Source organism: Polypterus senegalus, chromosome 10 (assembly GCF_016835505.1).
Source record: "Polypterus senegalus isolate Bchr_013 chromosome 10, ASM1683550v1, whole genome shotgun sequence".
In the NCBI taxonomy this organism is placed as follows: Eukaryota; Metazoa; Chordata; class Cladistia; order Polypteriformes; family Polypteridae; genus Polypterus; species Polypterus senegalus.
This window is the reverse complement of record NC_053163.1, coordinates 122,806,754-122,826,393: the sequence shown is the minus strand read 5'-3', so window position 1 is coordinate 122,826,393 and position 19,640 is coordinate 122,806,754. Positions and strand designations below refer to the sequence as shown.

General features: G+C 39.8%; 1 protein-coding gene across 1 annotated transcript in view; it reads right to left on the bottom strand.

Annotated features, from left to right (window-relative positions):
- wdr44 (WD repeat domain 44) overlaps window positions 1-9,785 on the bottom strand; it is a 126,512-nt gene extending 116,727 nt beyond the window's left edge. Inside the window, exon 1 of the mRNA XM_039766510.1 lies at window positions 9,278-9,785. Coding sequence (XP_039622444.1) covers window positions 9,278-9,345 — 68 coding nt within the window. The 5' untranslated portion in view covers window positions 9,346-9,785. The remainder of the gene's footprint in view (window positions 1-9,277) is intronic.
- Window positions 9,786-19,640: the final 9,855 nt, after the last annotated feature.

Sequence of the window (19,640 nt, the reverse complement as noted above, 5' to 3'; positions counted from 1 at the left end):
GGAGTCAGAAAAGCAAGCTAAGATTGATGCCAGTGAGTAAAAAAGCATTTTAAACAGAGCCTAAAACATGAAACAGAAATCAGGGTCAAAAAGGTTGCTGTGAGAGGTCTGGCAGCCAAGAAGTCGAGTATTATTTGTTAACCAATATGACAGACAAGAATCAGAGTCAGGAAAGCAAAACCAATCAAAGTGGAAAAGCTCTTATCTATTGCTCCTATATATGATAAATTACTTTGCTCCCACCTTCTCAAACATACTCAGTATAACTTAATGAAAAATGCTAGAGATTAAGACACTTAAAGGTCTTTGTATAGACAATATACTTATCTTACAAACAATTACATTCTAAATTTAACTTTCAAGCTACACATTATTCCTATTTGCAAATTAGAAATTCGCTTACAAGGAACCTGCCAAACGTTTCACATTTCACATCCATATCAATCCCAGAAGAGATACAGGTTAGTCCTGATAAACACTCGGAGACAATTTTTAACAACGTATAAAAATATTTCAAATAACGTACGCTTCAAAGATAATAGGGAACCATAGGAAAGGAACCTTTCAATCAGGATCTCAGGAAAGGAGTGAATTCAGATGAATATATAGAATACACTATAACTCTATATGCGCCCTGCACTCCATAATTCAACTAAAGGTCTTTTATCAATCACATTTGCCTTATTTAGATTCTCATTTAACTCCTCCTTGAACCGCCACCTTATCGTGGTGGAGGGGTTTGGTAGGGTCACCCTAGGCGAACTGTTCCTAGGTGAGGGATGAGACAAAAAGCAGTTCAACCAAACCTCCCATGAAGAACAAAAACCTTGGACGACGTTTTCCCTCACCCGGACGTGGGTCACTGGGGCCCCCATCTGGAGCCAGGCCTGGAGGTGGGGCTCAATGGTGAGCACCTGGTGGCTGGGCCTGCACCCATGGGGCTCGGCCGGGCACAGCCCGAAGAGATAACGTGGGTCCCTCTTCCCATGGGCTCACCACCTGTAGGAGGGGCCAAGGAGGTCAGGTGCAGGGTGAGTTGGGTGGTGGCTAAAGGAGGGGACCTTGGCGGTCCGATCCTCGGCTACAGAAGCTGGCTCTTGGGACGTGGAATGTCACCTCTCTGAAGGGGAAGGAGCCTGAGCTAGTGTGCGAGCAGTTTGGAGTACCCACCCTTTTCGGAGTCCCTGGAGGGAGTGCTAGAAAGCATACCTTCTGGGGGCTCCCTCGTACTGCTGGGAGACTTCAATGCTCACGTGGGCAAAGACAGTGAGACCTGGAGGGGCGTGATTGGGAGGAATGGACCCCCTGATCTGAACCCGAGTGGTGTTTTGTTATTGGACTTCTGTGCTCGTCGTGAATTGTTCATAACGAACACCATGTGCAAGCATAGGGGTGTTCATATGTGCACTTGGCACCAGGACACCCTAGGCCTCAGTTCAATGATCGACTCTGTGGTCGTGTCATCGGACTTGCGACCACATGTCTTGGACACTCGGGTAAAGAGAGGGGCGGAGCGGTCTACTGATCACCACCAGATGGTGAGTAGGCTTCAATGGTGGGGGAGGATGCCGGTCAGGCCTGGTAGGTCCAAATGTGTTGTAAGGGTCTGCTGGGAACGTCTGGCAGAGTCCCCTGTCAGAAGCAGCTTCAACTCACACCTCTGGCAGAACTTCAACCACGTCCCGAGGGAGGTGTGAGACATCGAGTCCGAATGGGCCATGTTCTGTGCCTCTATTGTTGAGGCGGCTGACCGGAGCTGTGGCCGTAAGGTGGTCAGTGCCTGTCGTGGCGGCAATCCCCGAAACTGTTGGTGAACACCGGTGGCAAGGGATGCCGTCAAGCTAAAGAAGGAGTCCTACTGGACCCTTTTGTCCTGTGGGACTCTGGAGGCAGCTAATAGGTACCGGCAGGCCAAGCGGAATGTGGCTTTGGTGGTTGCTGAGGCAAAAACTCAAGCATGGGAGGAATTTGGGGAAGCCATGGAGAAACACCTTCGGACGGCTCCGAGGAGATTCTGGTCCACCGTCCGGCGTCTCAGGAGGGGAAAGAAGTGCAGTGTCAACACTGTATATGATGGTGATAGTGCGCTGCTGACCTTGACTTGGGACGTTGTGGGTCTGTGGGGGGGGAGCACTTCGAAGACCTCCTCAATCCCACTAACATGCCTTCCAATGAGGAAGCAGAGCCTGGGGACTCAGAAGTGGGCTTCCCCATCTCTGGGACTTAGGTCACCGAGGTGGTTAAAAAACTTAAAAACCGGGGTGGATGAGATACGCCCGGAGTTCCTCAAGGCTCTGGATGCTGTAGGACTGTTTTGGTTGATACGTCTCTTCAACATCACATGGACATCGGGGACAGTGCCTCTGGATTGGCAGACCGGGGTGGTGGTCCCCGTCTTTAAGAAGGGGGACCGGAGGGTGTTTTCCAACTACAGAGGGATTACACTCCTCAGCCTCCCTGGAAAAGTCTATTCGGGGGTTCTGGAGAGTAGGCTCTGCTAGATAGTCGAACCTCGGATTCAGGAGGAACAGTGTGATTTTTGTCCTGGTCGTGGAACAGTAAACCAGCTTTACACCCTTAGCAGGGTCCTGGAGAGTGCATGGGAGTTTGCCCAACCAGTCTACAAGTTTTTTTTTTTGGACGTGGAAAAGGCATTCAACTGTGTCCTTTCGTGGCATCCTGTGGGGGAGGGGTTTTGCTCCGGGAGTATGGGGTACCAGACCACCTAATAAGGGCTGTTCGGTCCCTGTACAACCAGTGTCAGAGCTTGGTCCACATTGCCGGCAGTAAGTCGAACCCGTTTCCAGTGAGAGATGGACTCCGCCATGGCTGCCCTTTGTCACCGATTTTGTTCATAACTTTTATAGACAGAATTTCTAGGCGCACCCAGGGTGCTCTCTCTGAATGGGTTCGCAGCTGAGTGTGAAGCGGCTGGGATGGGAATCAGCACCTCTAAATCCGAGACCATGGTCCTCAGCCGGAAAAGGGTGGAGTGCCCTCTAAGGTTTGGGAGCAAGATCCTGCCCCAAGTGGAGGAGTTCAAGTATCTCGGGGTCTTGTTCACGAATGAGGGAAGAATGGAGCATGAGATCAACAGGCGGGTCGGTGCTGCGTCCGCAGTGATGCGGGCTCTGCATCGGTCTGTCGTGGTGAAAAAGGAGCTGAGCCATAAGGCAAAGCTCTCAATTTACCAGTCGATCTACGTTCCTACCCTCACCTATGGTCATGAGTTATGGGTAGTGACCGAAAGAACGAGATTGTGAATACAAGCGGCTGAAAAGAGTTTCCTTCGCAGGGTGTCTGGGCTTTCCCTTAAAGATAGGGTGAGAAGCTCAGTCATCCAGGAGGGGCTCAGAGTACAGCCGCTGCTCCTCCGTATCGAGAGGAGTCACATGAGGTGGCTGAGGCGTCTGATCAGGATGCCTCCCTGGCGAGGTGTTCCGGGCAGGTCCAACCGGGAGGAGGCCCCGGGGAAGACCCAGGACACGCTGGAGGGACTATATCTCCTGGCTGGCCTGGGAACACTTCAGGATTCCCCAGAAGAGCTGGAAGATGTGGCCGGGGAGAAGGAAGTCTGGGCATCTGTGCTCAAGCTGCTGCCCCCGCGACCCGACCTTGGATAAGCAGAAGAGGATGGATGGCATTTAAAATGCACCCAGGGCAAGACCCAACCTGTGAGTCCTACCATCTAGCTCCAGCTTCACTAGACCATATGTTCTGGGAATGCTCTAAATTAACATTTTGAACAAAAATCTTCACATATTTCTCAGACAGCCTTGATGTTACAATCAGTCCAAATACATTAATGATGATATTTGGTGTGCCCCTGGATCAAATTAAAGTGCAACGATTGTAATAGCCTATAACAGACTGTTAGCAAGCACACAGATTTATTTGTTCAACTAGAAGCATCAGAGCCTATCTTCTAAACTCAGAGGGTAAGTGAAATTCAATACTATCTCAAACTTGAAAAATTAAAAAAATTCTCTCTTCAAGGATATTTTTTTTTGAAAATAAAACAAAAAAAAATCTTAAGACATCAAATTAATAAACTGCACACCAAGTTCTCAGAAGTAATCTGAAAACTTGGAGGATTCAGAAATGCACTCTACCAACCTTTATCCTATGCTTGTGGAGACATAATGCAACATATAACTCCAATCATTAGGACAAACAAATGATATCACCAATGGACTGCACATAAGTCCTAGTCGGCTTTAAAACTTCTACCACCATGAAAAGCAATAAACATACCTCACTGAAAAAAATTTTTTTTTACCAATTTACTGCTTGTGATAGAATTTAGATGCATTTGTTTTGTCTGTTTAAAAACTAGTGAACACATTACTATCACAAGCAAGTAATTATTACGATTTGCCTTTTGGTTGCAGGTGCGACAACTACTCAAATTACAAGTAAAGTAGGCTAAATTAGAGTGGGATGGTGATGAAAGAAAAAAAGAGGTCTTACAACCATATTTAGAAGGTTGTCACATAATAAAGCCCTCACTTCTCACAACACTGTACCATATTAGGAAAGTGACAGTGTACTCTACTAAGCATTGAATATGTAGCACTGTCTACAAGTAACTTCAGTGTCAAAGGAGAAAATCTGCTTTAGCTATCTAGCTCAATAACCATTAAATGTTTCAAATAAGAGGTATAACATTGTAAGCCTGCTTAAAAGATGTATGTAGACAAGGACCACTTAAATTAAGGGGCAACATCTCAGCCAAGAAATTAAAGGATATACCTTAATTGAGCAAAAGTAATTATTAAGGTGTGCTATTTCTAGCAAAATACTATTTTGCTTTTTTACGGCTCAATGTACAGGATGTATAGGGGCTACAACATTTTTGAGCAAGTCTGTTCTTGCTTCTGGAGATGTTTTTCCATGTAGAGCCAATATAAATTTCTGTTTTGTGATTAACTGTGCCTTAAGGGAGATAAAACTTTACAACTTAAATATTTGACTGTTGTTTAAAATATCAGTTTAAAAACAAGCATTTAGAATTATTTTTATGACATTGGTTCTGTACTAGATAAAGTTTGTATCAGATTTAAAATACCCCCCAAAAAAAAAAACAAACAAAAAAAAAAACAGTACATTCACAATTCCAAAAAAAAAAATCAGCCAGGTTTATCCAAAGCAAAAATAGTTTGAAGATCTTTTTCTTGTAAGTCAGGAACGTGATCTCACAAAGGAATTTAAATCTACAAGATTGGTAAATACATTATAAGCTTGCTGGGACATACAACTAGATGCAAAGGGCTGGAGGCAAAGTTTGTTCTTCAGTAGGTCTCAAGATATCAATAGATCAGTCAGGAAAAGCTGCTCTGGCCTCTTCTTTATATAATAAATGGATTTTTAAAAAAAAAAAATCTTAAAATGTATTTATACTGTACAGATAAAACTATTTATGCATAACTTTCCATTGTTACTTAGTTTTCAAAAGATTAAATAAAATATGGAGTTGATATATGTGCTTAGTTTACCATACAGTTTAGCTAATCTATAGCATGACAGTACTTGAATGGGCTTGCTCTTATTTGCCAGATTTTTCACAAGCACTAATAGATCAAAAGGTGCCTACCAATGCAGGACTATAGATTATTTAATTTTCCAATTCTATTCCCCACAGTGGCAGGGAAATAATAAGAGATCATGTTTCTCATGCTGCCTCTAGTCATTTTTAAAAGATTATCCTGTTTTACATCTTGATACTTGTACCTGATGCATGCTGAAAGCAGAAACAATTAACCTTTACCATCTAAAGCAATTTTAACAATGAATAACATACCAGAGTACTTTACAAATACACACACACAGTAACAAATATTCACTCCACCTCCCCCCAAAAAACAACAGTTGGGGCATGGGTAGGATAAATTACTTTCTCTGAATAACACAGTGAGTCATGATGGGCTTTGAACCAGCAATTTTGTGATTTACATTATATTTCTTTAGCCAATATACCACATAGGCTGCTACCTTGTCTTACTTTTGCTAAAATGCTGTACTGTGTTTTTTCTATACTGTATGGGGATGAATCAAATTATAAATACAACTTAAAGCAAATATTAAAACAAGTCACACAGCACATCTTAAAAATAGAGGGTAGTAAATATTGCACCAGGTTATGAATAATAGTATATTACTGTACAATTACAATATACTTAATCTAGTTTCTATAGCACTGCCAAGGGCCAGGGTGACACAGAAATTGGGCGTGAACATGACACACTAACGGGATTCTGTGGATGGGGTAAACCAAGAAACACTGAATCTAAAGTTGGGATGATAAGCTGGGAGAAAAACAGCTGGTGGAGAAGAATGGGTATGGATAGAAACAGAAAGACAGAATTGCCAATTTTTTCAATAACTTGTAACATTAATTTGTAAAAGTTACTTATTTATGTTTTCTGTAGCTACCACAACTATGGCCATAGTTACTTTTCAGATCCATGTGTATTATAAAACATCAACCAAAGCTGACAGGTATAAAATAACAGATCCTTCGCTCATTTACATATTCATATATTTTCAGCAGCAATTCATTACTAAAAAAAATAATTGTTATTTACTTTTATTTACATGGGAAAGAAAACCTCTTGTTCTGTATTAATTTATTTCTCTCTACTTATAATCTGAATCTACACTTTTTTTTTTAACAAAATAACAATACATTCTCAAACACAAAATTAATTTTGAATACTTATAATTTAACTGTCAATCCCCAAAACTGTTATTTACACAACACTTTCACAATCTCTTTTAACACTCTCTGGGTATAAAACTGTTGAGGATTGCCTGTTCCAACATTTTTATACAAGATATCAAGATTTTCTGTATTCTCAAAATAAAATAAAATGTCCACTGATCAGCGTTCATCCTTTGGAGACACCTAAAACAATATTTTAAGAAATGTTCTTGGCAGTCTATTACCACAGAGCAGGCTAATATACTTTTGTAAACAGAGAAGGACATCCAGTACCTGCAGCTAACTACAAATAAAAGCAGACTTTAAACTCTTTAAGTTTTGTGCCTGTTACTTGATATGAGGTATAGTGGAGCCTTTAACTTGCATAATAGAAAGAGCAAAGATGGAAGGAGCACGTTACTCCTAAAAGTTTAGACACGAACTAGAAACCATGAAACTAAAGAAATGCATGACAACATTGACTGATTTTTACAAGAGGAGCACAAATTAAGGGTGATGAAGTCACTAGAGCAAATGCCAATCAAGAATGCCACCTTTAATTATTAAAGATTATTATCTGACTTCAAAAGGTAAGTATACTTCTCAAACTTCTGGAAATGGAATATCCTAAAAGGCATTCCTCAAGTGGTTTGGCCAGAATAGTTATGTAAACATTTTATCGCATTCACATTGCATTTAGCAATGAATTTTCTCATATCTATTGAGTAAACGCATTATACCATCTTTTTTGAATCATATTTACTGAAAACCGGATCAAACCAGCGCAAGGTCAGTCAAACTTTGCAAGGTCAGGCAAACTTTATTTTACTTACATAGCACTTTTCTATCATTAACACCACCAGAAGGCACTTTAAATAACAAAGCTAAAGGCCAACTTTTTAAATATTTTTTTAACAAGTTGAGTAAGCTGTACACATTGTTAAAGACAGCCAGATGTTCAATCTAAATTCACAATATTGTGCGTTTACTTTTGTTTCACAAGTATCGACATCATCAGTCTAAGTTTCATCAATAATAAAAATATTATTTAGTTTAGCTCTTGTGATATGCATATTCCTGTGACAGTACAGAATGTATATAAAGGGCCCTTATAAGAACAAAAAGTAACACTTTTTTTAAATTGATAACAAATCAATATCAATGATAATCAATATCATAATGTAATTAAAATTCTAGGTTAGCATTTAATACTTAACTAATACTCTTTGAAACATTTAATTCCAGATAGGCAAAGTATATTTATCAAAATTTTTTCTAACCAAAGTTCACGCCATCTCAAACTACATGCCATCTCTGCAGCTTCTCTTCTCAAAGTATTCAGAACCTAAACAAACTTGCATAGGGTTACTCCTGTTTTTTTGCAACATGTAATTAGTAACTGTGCTGTTTGTCTATTCATAAATACTTCATATTTGCTGAACTTGTGCTGTTTGATATCTATGTTGTTTCATAGAGTTTTTTATTTATTTATTTGCAGGTACTATTGAAGTTTGTAAATATCTTTGTTCAAGAAGCTGTTGTATTTGTATAGTGTTTTGCACTGTGTCAGGTAAATGGTGGGTTGAAATTGTGTTGTTTTTAATTGGTAACGTCTTGTATTCCATGTTTGGCACCTGACCAAAGTCAATTCTGGAATGTTTCACATGCTGGGAGTATAGTGATTCAGATTTATTAAGCTACTATTACATGCCTGTGTGTGGAATTCTTAACATTTAGTTAATTAATGACTTTAAGAGAGCCAGGTGAGGTCGAGTGTGGGTTTATAGGTGTATCCAGCAATAGACTCTCCTCTCACACTGTCTGGGCCTGTTTCCTGCCATACCTTCAGTGTATCCAGAATGGATTCTTGTCCTCCAAGTCCAAAGTTGGATTAAGTGGCTTTGAAAACTCAATGAAGGATGAATTGGAATGACTGTACGTGATAACTTTTAAAAATCTGTCTCTTTAGCTTTATAGCACTATAACATTTTAGAGTTGCACCCTATGTTTTCTTCCCATGGGCATCAACAGTGTGAGCATTTACACAATGTTAAAATCTTTGTTATTTATGAAACATGGTTCAGAATACAAGGAGAGAGTACCTTATGAGAATGATTATTATTATCGCGCTTTGTGCATCACATCACTTCTCAAAATATGTAATTTCGTGTATCACAAAAAGCCTTTAGATTGCTATCACTTTTGTCTGGCGATAAGACACAAATTGTTAGTGTACAGCACTGCGACAGACACTGTGATCATCTATTACGGGACAGTTGCCATGCTGACCCGAAATAGTCTTATATACACTACTTATTGAGTGGCATTTCAGAGAGGGAAGAAAATAATGATTGCACCTTCTGTGTTATTCATATAACGCAAAGTCATATTTTATTCATCTGAATTACTTATTTTTTGCCAGACTATAAGCTTAGGAAGCATATTCTATTTACAGGACCCACCCATTTTAACTCGGGTATTTTTAAACAATTGAGAGACAACATATATATTCATTATTTCGCTACATCATTCTAAATGTAGTGAATGTTTATGCTTCGTACAAGGAAAATCACTTACACGGTCGGAGAATTGACATCTTCAGGAGCATCATAAAATTCCTCCGTGTCACTGGTGTCTGACGCCATTTAGCATGCAGAAGGGGTTAAACTTTGCTGGGTATTCTTCCGATCTGACGCGGTTGCACACCAAGTAAAAAAAAATTCTAATGTTGTAGGTAAATTATTTTGATCGCTTCTCCCCTCTGCTACTGACTGCAAACGAGCCAGGGAGAGGCCTCACTTGTCATTAATAAATGAGAAAGCCAACGCAAACCTAGCGAGTGAGCACAGCTGCTCCAGTACCGACAAGTCACATCACAGAGCAACCAAGCGATGGCACGCTGGGCTCTGCACTATCGAGTCTTTTACATACGACGTTGGTGGGTTTGCCAGTGACTCTTGCTACGTAGTTCTCATTTTCTCTTCCTTCTTTATTTTTTAATTTCGTCAGATAGAAAAAGACGCAATCCTCGTCAGTTTGCAGCAAACCAAAGCGGAACTCTCACTCACTGGCTCTGCACAAACACTGAAACGTCACGAACGTCTCGCGAGACATGATCTGGCTGCCTTAAAACGTGAAGTTAAACGCGGAAGTGGACGGCTGGACGAAGGCGTGTTTGAGGTTGCACTTTTTTGGAGAAGTTATAATTAAAATTAACTAACTTATAATTAAAATCAGAAAAAGTCAATATATTTATATTGTGTCTAATCTTTTGTAGTGCATCATTTATCAGCTCATGTATACATTTAGTTCATAATTCAAGCACGTCTTTTTTTCTGAACCTGCTTTTTTCAGAAGTTGGAGCCAATGGTTTAGTCAGTGTATTTGATGAAATGCCATGCATTAAAATTGTACACTAGTACTAATTCAGTTCTTGATTTGTGAGATCGACTCGCGCAGTTTGTCAAAAAGTCAGCTGCACGTTGGTAGGATCGGGGAATAGCCCTAAACTTTTACACTCTCGTTTTATGGCCACTGACTGGTACATCCCTCAGAATAGCTGCCGCTGCTCCAATTCACTTGTCGATCTCACGTAACCTCGTAAACAACATCCTGAGATACTCAGACTCCTCCACGTTGGGCAGTTGTTCCTTCCCACACCTGGGGAGAGCAATCCACTGTTTTCCAAGAAAGAACCTTGACCTCCGATTTGGAGGTACTGATCCTCATCCACCCGTTTCACACTTTGCAGCAAATCGCTTGAATGCATGACTAAGGTCTCAGTCAGATGAGGCAAACATGACAACATGTCTTCCCAACTGGAAACCCTCATGTCCACGGCTGCTCCTTGATATCTTGTCCATGAAAACCACAAACAGATGTGGTGACTAGGCACAGCCTTGAGCAAAACAATTTAGTATTAGCTCTCACTGCATTTATATAGGGAACGAATAGTACTCAGAAGCGGTCCAGCAGTACCTTTTACAATGCATGCTGAGGGACATGGTCATATGCTTCTTCCAAATCTACACAACACATGTAGTTTGGGTTACTATACTCCCTGCACCATCCTCCAACTGTGCCAGGGAAGAAGAGCTTGGGCCTCAATGCATAATGCCTTGCATAGAATTCACACTTAAACATGGCGTTCTGTATAAACAAAACTAGAAATGTGCATACACACAAAAAATTCATGAAAGTGTGTGTGAGAAATGTTCAACGGAGTTTCTCTTTATAAATCCCAAACAACATGAATTTAACACATATGCAAGCCCCTACATCTGCACCCTGACTCCTCCCAGAAGGTTGTCTATTTGACTATGCAAATCAAGGTAAATAGCCCCTTCCGTTCAGTGTTCTGTTAAAAAACAATGGCAAAAACAAGTGTAAAAAAAGAATTTCAGCAAATGTAAAATGTAGGTCCTGTGGCATGAAGTGGAGGCAAGGAAAAACATACTATTTGGTAGCTTAAGCAGTGGTATGAGCAACAAAACGAAACTGATGGAGTGGCACAGCACGGCGAAGACACTCAAACGTTCAAGTTCATAAAGTTGCACATTGCCAAAAATAAAAAAGTAGTCAGATATCAAAGTCGACAAGAAAAGGAGTGTCAGCACCACTAGAAGAGGTAGCGGAATTCTGGGGCTCACACCATTTGAGCAGTGAGCTGCTCCAATTATTGGAGAGACACTTGTATATCTCACCACAACATCAATGAGAAGCATTTTCACACCACAGATAATTTTCACATTAACAGAGAGGAAATGCTTTCTATTTACATAAATCCATTTCATCCTTATACCAATGTTCTTGCAGTTGACCTCTCCAATTACATTTGGTAAACTGGACGTTGCTGCAAATTGCACTTTGATGTTTGCCAGCTCAACCACAGTGTAAGGAAATCTTATATATCTGGATGACAAGTGAATAATAACATCTCATACAGCTGACATGGCGCAACTCGTTGATGACTGAAAAAAAACCCAATCTGTCAGCCTGTTCATGTTGACCTGTAGTTACAATCCCGAGAGTAGATAGAACTTAAAAAGGAGCAGGTAGATTCCTCAAAGTCTGCTTTTGAAAAGCCAGCCCCAGTTCAGCACACAGTTCCAAGAGGATATCTCTTGGAAATCTAAATCCACTTATAAGATAAGATATCAGTATACTCCCTAAATAAGCACCCTCTTTTAATTCTTCCATACAACACTAAAGCAGCCATGATAGTTGGAATAGTTTGACCATTTTGTGCACCATTATACTGTTACAGATTGGTTACAGTCAAGAGCTTTAAATTTGTAAACAAAATGCAATTAATTTCAGTGTATTTGATAAAGCCCACATCATTCATTCAAATATTAAAAAGAAAGGGAAACCACATTGACATAGTAGCAATGCTTTGACACTGGGCGCTACCTGACTATAAAATCGTGCAGAAATGTGAGTACATATGTTGTAAAACTGTCGTAAAAATGTGCGTGGCATTACGCCAAGTTTAGTTTTTATACATCTCAATGTGAACGTGGAAACAGGCGTACACAACATTTTTGTGCATACGCACCATTTATACATTAGGCCCCTGGTCTACTGTTCCATAGCTAGATCATAATCCACATCATTCTTCCTGTGTTTTTGGTTCAACCACTGGATGGATTTTTCCCTTCAGAAAACTTGCACATGTCTTAAATTGGAGGCTGAGGAATGTGATCACTCTGTAGTTGGAATACAGCCATTGGTCAACTTACATAACTTCTGGGATCGCCACAAAAGTGTTCCATTCTAAGGGTGCTTTTCCATACAACATTGAATAGATGCGTAAACCACGATATCCCAACAATGTCCTGCACTTTCAACATCTCCAGTCAGATTTCATCTACCCTAGCAGCTTTTGACCATCATAGTAACTTTGGCCACAGTGATCTGATTCGCCTCATAGGATGTGCATAATGTTACCTCCTGGTAGTAGGACATATCCACCAGGTGGGGGATTGCCTCGGAGTGTTCCATCCATCTCTCAACAATTTCTTCAGATGAGGTTAACACCTCTCCATCCCTGTTTTAGACAGTCTGGGCAAGATCATGCCTTTCCCTCCTGAGGCATTAAAACAGTTTGCCAGAACAGCCTCAATGCCATCCAATAGTCTTTCTCCATGGATTAAGTGTGTATGATAACGTTAAAGTGGGTATATGTTACCTGCACATAAATTATAAGACTATAAGAAATTTGACAAATGAGAGGAGACTGTTCAGTCCATCAAGCACATATTTTTAGCTAACAGAAATAATGTCCTAATATCTCATTCACATTCTTCTTAAAGTTTTTTTTTATCATAATATACAGTATAGGTGCTTTCACTACATGTAAATTTGTATATATATATTTATCCATCCAATTGTTAAACTCATTTAGTTTATTAAAGTTAGTGGGTCCAGAACCTTCATCCACAGAACTGGGTATAGAGATAGGAATCAACCCTAGATGACGCAATGGACAATCCTGTGTCACCGTCACATATCCCCAACCAGGCAAATTTACACTCACCAGTTATCTTAATCCTCATTACTCTAGAATGGAAAACAGGAATGCTGTTCAAAAAAAAAATCATGCACACTAGGCCAGATTATTAATTCTGTTTCGTGGAGTTGTCAGTTTGCATTGCTAATCACTGTGCCCCCTTCTAATTTAGAAACACTCTGTAATGCAGTATTGTACTGTATATCTTGATGGGCTTAAGTAGACATTTGCTTTATAAGAAAGCTTTCATTAAACTTTAAATTAAAGAGAAGCCTGAATGTTTCTGCTCATTCATATTTATACCTTTTAATCATAAACAATAGCCCAACAGCCTTGGGAGGAATAAAATACACACAAAAGTTAGAAATCCACCCTAGTCCATTTATTTCTCATAACAAGCAAATTCTGAAAACAGCATCAATGGTCAGGAAAACAAGAAATTTGGCAACACTGGAAAAGAGATAGCGTATGATAAATTAAAACAATAGGACAATAATACAGATCTTTCTATTAATATTTTTACTAACACAAATCACAAATTGCAATGTATGTGTGATGACAAACTAAGAGAAGAAAAAAGTCATCTGGTCAAATAAGACTTTTAATGTCCTGTAAGAATGGACCACTGATTTTGAAAATTTAGTGGAAAAAATTAAGTGGAAAAACTTAGATCCCCAGGGGAGCATTTTAAATAACAATTTAAGGTACATTTAAAAATAATTAAGTATATTTGTAATTTAACTGAAAGTTGTTATTCAGTGGACAGACTCTCATTTGTCACAAAAATCACATTTTGCATCCCACAGGAGCCAAGGTCATCCATTTCTTGACACTGAACATAAAGAAGTAAGAAGCATAAGATTTTTTTTTTCGTTTTGCAGCCACATCAGTTCTTAGACATGTGTATTTCACATTTTAGCAACTCCTACAAATTAAGGAAAACTGCGGCGTCCTCTAATTTTCACTGAAACTGTCTGATGTACAGTGACCTCTAGTGGCTAGAGTTCCATATGACAGGTTTCTTTTACCTGGGGGCACACTTGAAGGAAAACGATCTGACATACTCAGCAGAGCAGGGGTGTCACATTCATATCCTGAAGAGCCATTTTTTCATTAGCAACCAATTATTGCTGCTAACAGAACAGACTTCTTTTACCTTACTGTTTTTACTTTTAAAAATTCGGAACTTCTATGTTTTTTCCTTTAACCAACAGGCAAACAATCATGAGGTGTAAAGTGAGCAAACAGACAAGCTAATTTGTTTCCATTTCTACCTGTGTGTCTATCATATAATATTTGTATCAATCATATATATATGAACAGAAAAAGTGAAGGCCTAAAATATTGATATGTTCTGGTCGACAAAACATTTTGATGGAGGTGTCAGAAAAAAAAACAGAAATGACTGATGTGGCAGAATAAGTGCACTAGCAAGCTATAGAATTAAATAGCCAGTTTCATTAACAGCAAGAATGGGATTTTAATTAAAAATTGGTTGTAGAAAAAAATTGTGGCCATCCAGGAACTTGAGTCACCACTGAGTTGGCTAGTCATTTGTTGGTGGTCTTCTTGTTATTATCAGGCTGCTGGTTAAGGAAAAAGGTCATGAAGTTAATTATAATAAAGGCAACACAAATAAGTTCAATGAACAGGAGTAACTGGTTACTAATTGAGAAAGTGGCTAGACCGAAATCCTGCTGTCATCATGGCCCACCAGGAGCTGAGGTGGATACTCCTCAAGAACAGCAAAGATTGTCAGCTTGGGTACTAGGATGGAAGTGATGGGTTGTTTCTGTTGTAACTTTTGTCTTAAATTAGATACAACTTCATGACCAATAAGCCTCATTTGGGCATTTTTGTCAGATCAATATTAGTTTCATGGAATTAAATTTGGTAGAGCTTGGTAGAGATCAATATAAACATATAACATAAAGACAGCAATAATCATCATTCTAATACAACCAATTAAAAACAAAAACACAGAGACATGTTCATCAGATTTGTTTACAAGACTCTTAAGGTCAAGATGTTAGGTTTATGCATCTCATAGCTGGTTAATAAATACTGTACTTTTGTGAAATCTGATTGTCAGAACTGTTTATGAGACGGAAAGAGAATGAACAGAGAATAGGCATAGTGCGATACATTGGATACAATTTTAATGAATTTACGTTTCTGTGTAGAACTGGAGAGTGAATCACACTGGGGAGGTGGCAACCAGTAACTTTAGAAGCAGCATACACCACTTACTTTGATTCCTGACCTCGGTTGGAATGCTGCCTATTTTCATTTGCTGATCACAAACATACTTAAGGAGAGCAAAATTACAGTGGTGGGACACTATCATGTGATTCTATACAATGGAAAAATTATATTGTTGAACAAATGTTTCTTGTTTTTTTATGAATACATAAATAGAAATGTTGAGTTTATGTGGTTGATGATCAGTGGAGATAAGCCTGACTCCTTAAAACATAAGAGAAAAAGAACAAGTTTAGGACTAGTAAAGACATCTCCAGTATCTGGCCTGTGGTGTCACAAGCTTTTTTTGGGCGAGGCTTGCCCTTAGATTTAAATCTGCAGGAGGAATGAAGGTGCTGATGTCCCAACTCTCCTCCTCTAGACTAGCATTAATCTCCATGGAAAGCTGCAGGGACATTTAATGAAGATGTATTGAGGTCAGTGTTGATATCTGAAGAGATGCATAGCTACCTGTTGACTTAGTTTTATCTGGCAATCGAAGATGTAATGTTAACTATAAGACATTTAAAAAGAAGTAGAGAAAGCATGTCATCCAACTTCAAGGTGAAGCATGGCTGATATCACAAGAGCTATTAATCTCTCAAAGGACAGATTGCTGTGTTTCTATTAGCCAAAAATGCTCACATTCTTCTTTTTTTCTGTATCTCTAACATTTCTGGTAAAGTAAAACAATATCCTCTAATGTGTTTTAGTGCCAGCTACTCCCAGCTCTTGTTGGTACAAAGGGCTCTCACATCATGCCAGCTGCCATTTTTTAAAGGAAGGAGTAGCAGCTCTGCTATGTCTTACCTCCTAATATAAATCCAGAATTGCCATAATTTTGTAATGAAACAAACTCAGCTCGCCAGAAAGTGGGAATTTATCATCATTCACTCTGAATCCCTATTTCTGGCATCCAGTAGAAACTTTTCTTTCTTCTTTTTGTACATTGTCCTTTTATTGACAAATATGACATTTTATGACCTTTTCAAAAATGTCAAGAGACTTAAGAGAGCAGTGTGCATTTTAGGCTTCAAAAACAGTCCATTACATGTTTTCCTGTAAAATTAATAACTGCATACCTACATACATATATATACACTAGCTGTGTAAACCCATGCTGTAAAAGGCCAAGGGTCCTAGAAACTATTGAAATCATCAGAAAAAAAAATGAAATGTAGAGATGTCAGGTAATTGAAAGGAACTACTCTGGGCATCTCTCTCCTACGAGGATTCGTTTTGCCGACATGCTCGCGTGGCTTGTGCAAAAGTTAAAGGGATACCGTTTTGTCGATGTTAAAAGACTTTTGTCTTTCTTTGGAGGTTTCGATTTGCCGGCATATTGGCCCCGCTTGTGTTATTAGCGGCTAAGCGGGTTTTCTGTTTCCTTGGAGGCAGAGCCCTTACCCCGACTCCACCTCTCACTTCCGGGCCGGACAGACAGACACACACACTTCCACACAAAAACGTTTATATATAAGATACAGTATACATAAATACATTGTGAAAGCCACTGGGACGTACAGCTCCCCAAACCTGAACACAGATAGGCACAGAAACACACAAGTGCAAAAGCAGCACACTGTTTATTTCTTCAGTGCACAGTACACAGTTGTTCAGCGCAGTTACTACTGCTCAATCTCTGTCTCTCTTTGTTGTCTCTTTCTCCTCTGTCACTTCCATTCCTCTCCCAGCAAGCTTTGCCCTCTAGCTCCCCCAATGGAGTGAGGCGGCCTCCTTTATAGTGCACCAGGAAATGCTCCAGGTGCACTCTGATCCTCTTCCGGAAGCACTCCTGGGTGTGGTGGAAGTGCTGTAAGGGTCTCCGGAAGTACTCCATGTGTTCCGGGATCCTCTTCCGGCAGCAGTTCCGAGTGTGGCACACATCCAATACATCCAACCTTGCTATATGGTTGCAAGATATGGAGTCTATCTGGTGACCTGGGATGAAGAGTGGACTCTTCTGGTACTGTGTCTCTTCAGAGAATCCTTGAGTACTGCTGGTTTGTGTCGAATGAGTGGTTGCTCATGGAGTCTTCAATGAGGCACATTACCTGCATTGTGAGGGAGCATCAGTTACAGCACTGTGGCCATGTGGCCTGATTCCCCAAGGATGATCCGGCTTGCAGGATCCTCATTGTTGAGGACCTGAATGGCTGGACCAGGCCAAGGGGATGCCCATGCAACACGTGGCTGCGGCAGATAGAAGGTCATTTCCAGAAGGTGGGACTGGACTGCGTGTCTGCCCTGGGGAATTGACAACCAGGATCCTGAGCTGTTTTGTTGTGTGGTGGATGCGGCAACACACTTTACCAGTGCATGCTCCCCAACCTGACCTGACCTGACCATTAACGTATATTTTATACTACCTTTAAACATTTTCATTTAAAGGTATAACATTACATTTCATATTTTGTGGTTCCCATATGCCATATGTCAATACATAGCACTGCTGTTAATTGGTTTGATTTAAACACACTGACATAGGTACAGGAGAGTGAGAGGAAAGGGGGTGGGGAGGGGAGATTTATGGCAGTCCAGATGCATTGCTAGAGAAAAGCGGAGAAGGTAAAACTTACGCTCTTTTTTCATTTTGTTTCTTTTAAGAAGATCGATTCAATGTCGTATTACATATGTGCTAAAAGTTATCTTTGAGTAGCACTAAAACCAAAATAAGTCTCTAGTACCTCTGTATTTAACTTGCCAGTCTGCAGGTAGCTTACAGTGCATGACTGCCCTAATATGACAAAATTCTATAAAATAGAAGTGTAATGATTATTCCTATCCATTATTCCAGTTTGCAGTATCGTCGGTAATTTATGCAAGGAATGCAACACAACCATTGAAGTAATACACAGTGTTGTTTTTTAAGTGAGATAGCAGCTATGGAGATCTTTTTTAGCATGCCAGGAGCAAAGGTGTAGGTAGAGCAGTGTTTTCCAACCGTTTTCTGTGGTGGCATGTTTTTGTAATCCAAAAAATCCCAAGGCACATCACTTGGGCCTACCAACCACAAAAGCATTAAATCTCTTAGACATGCTAAACTGTACAAAAAAGTAGCTCGAAGATTGCTGTTCGCAAACAGAGCACTTGTGTACAAAGTAGAGTATGGTGATGAACAAGTGAAGACAGTATATGTGGAGTTTTAACAGTTTAATGTATGCACATTTAAGAAATACATATTCTTCCAATTAAATCAGTCTTCAGCAGTGCATTCAAAGTCAACAGTCATTTCAACTGCTTTTTACTTTGACATGTATAGTATGTGTTTCATATACTATGCCAATTTGAGGATTAATACATTGGCCTCATTTTCTTATTGCCTTCTTTTCAACTTGCATTTTAGGAAGGCATTCAAATTCAAGTTGTACTTATTCAACTAGTATATTGTTAAAAGCTCAGGTTTAAGGTCATTGTTTAAGTTTAAACTATGCCATTATTTTTTTAATTCCTTTGTGTTGATTCTACATTAATTTTGTGATTCAGTGTGTATTTACTTTGTGATTTATGTATTGAGTTCATAATAAGATTATATATAACGGATATAATAATTTTATAAAACAGTGGCTCATGCATCACATGGTACCAGAAGTAGGGTCTTGCACAAATGGATTCCCAAGGGGCACATAATGTCCTGCTACCACCAGAGCTAGATGAGGCTCCTGCAGGCACTCCTGCCCTTGAGCATCCCAGGGATGTGCTGGTGAAGATGGCTCCCTCGGACAACCCAGAATGTTTCCTATTCTGCATCAATCACAAGGCAACACTGATGCACTTGGACAGAGGAGGCTGGGCAGCTATTTTGGCTTAGTTTTTGACTGTAAATGCCCTACAGGTCATGCAAAATCTACCCCTTGAAAGGCTTGAGGATTATGACTTCCTGAAGCAACAGATCCTCCTCCATACTGCTATGAACTCTTTGGCAAAGGGGTGCCAGTTTCTTCAGTGGTGAATTTATCTGGATTGCCCTATATGGGGTCAGGTTCAGGACTTAGTAGACCTGGCTCAAAGCTCACCTTTGAGCACTTTGTGGAGAAACCTTCTATTGATATGATCCTGTCAGGGATAAATGATGACCTTTGTGATGAAATGCTCCAGAATCGTGGTGAGGTATAGATCAGGGCAAATGTATAAAACCATTTCTAAAGCTTTGAGTGCTCCCAGGAATACAGTCACCACAGTAATTGT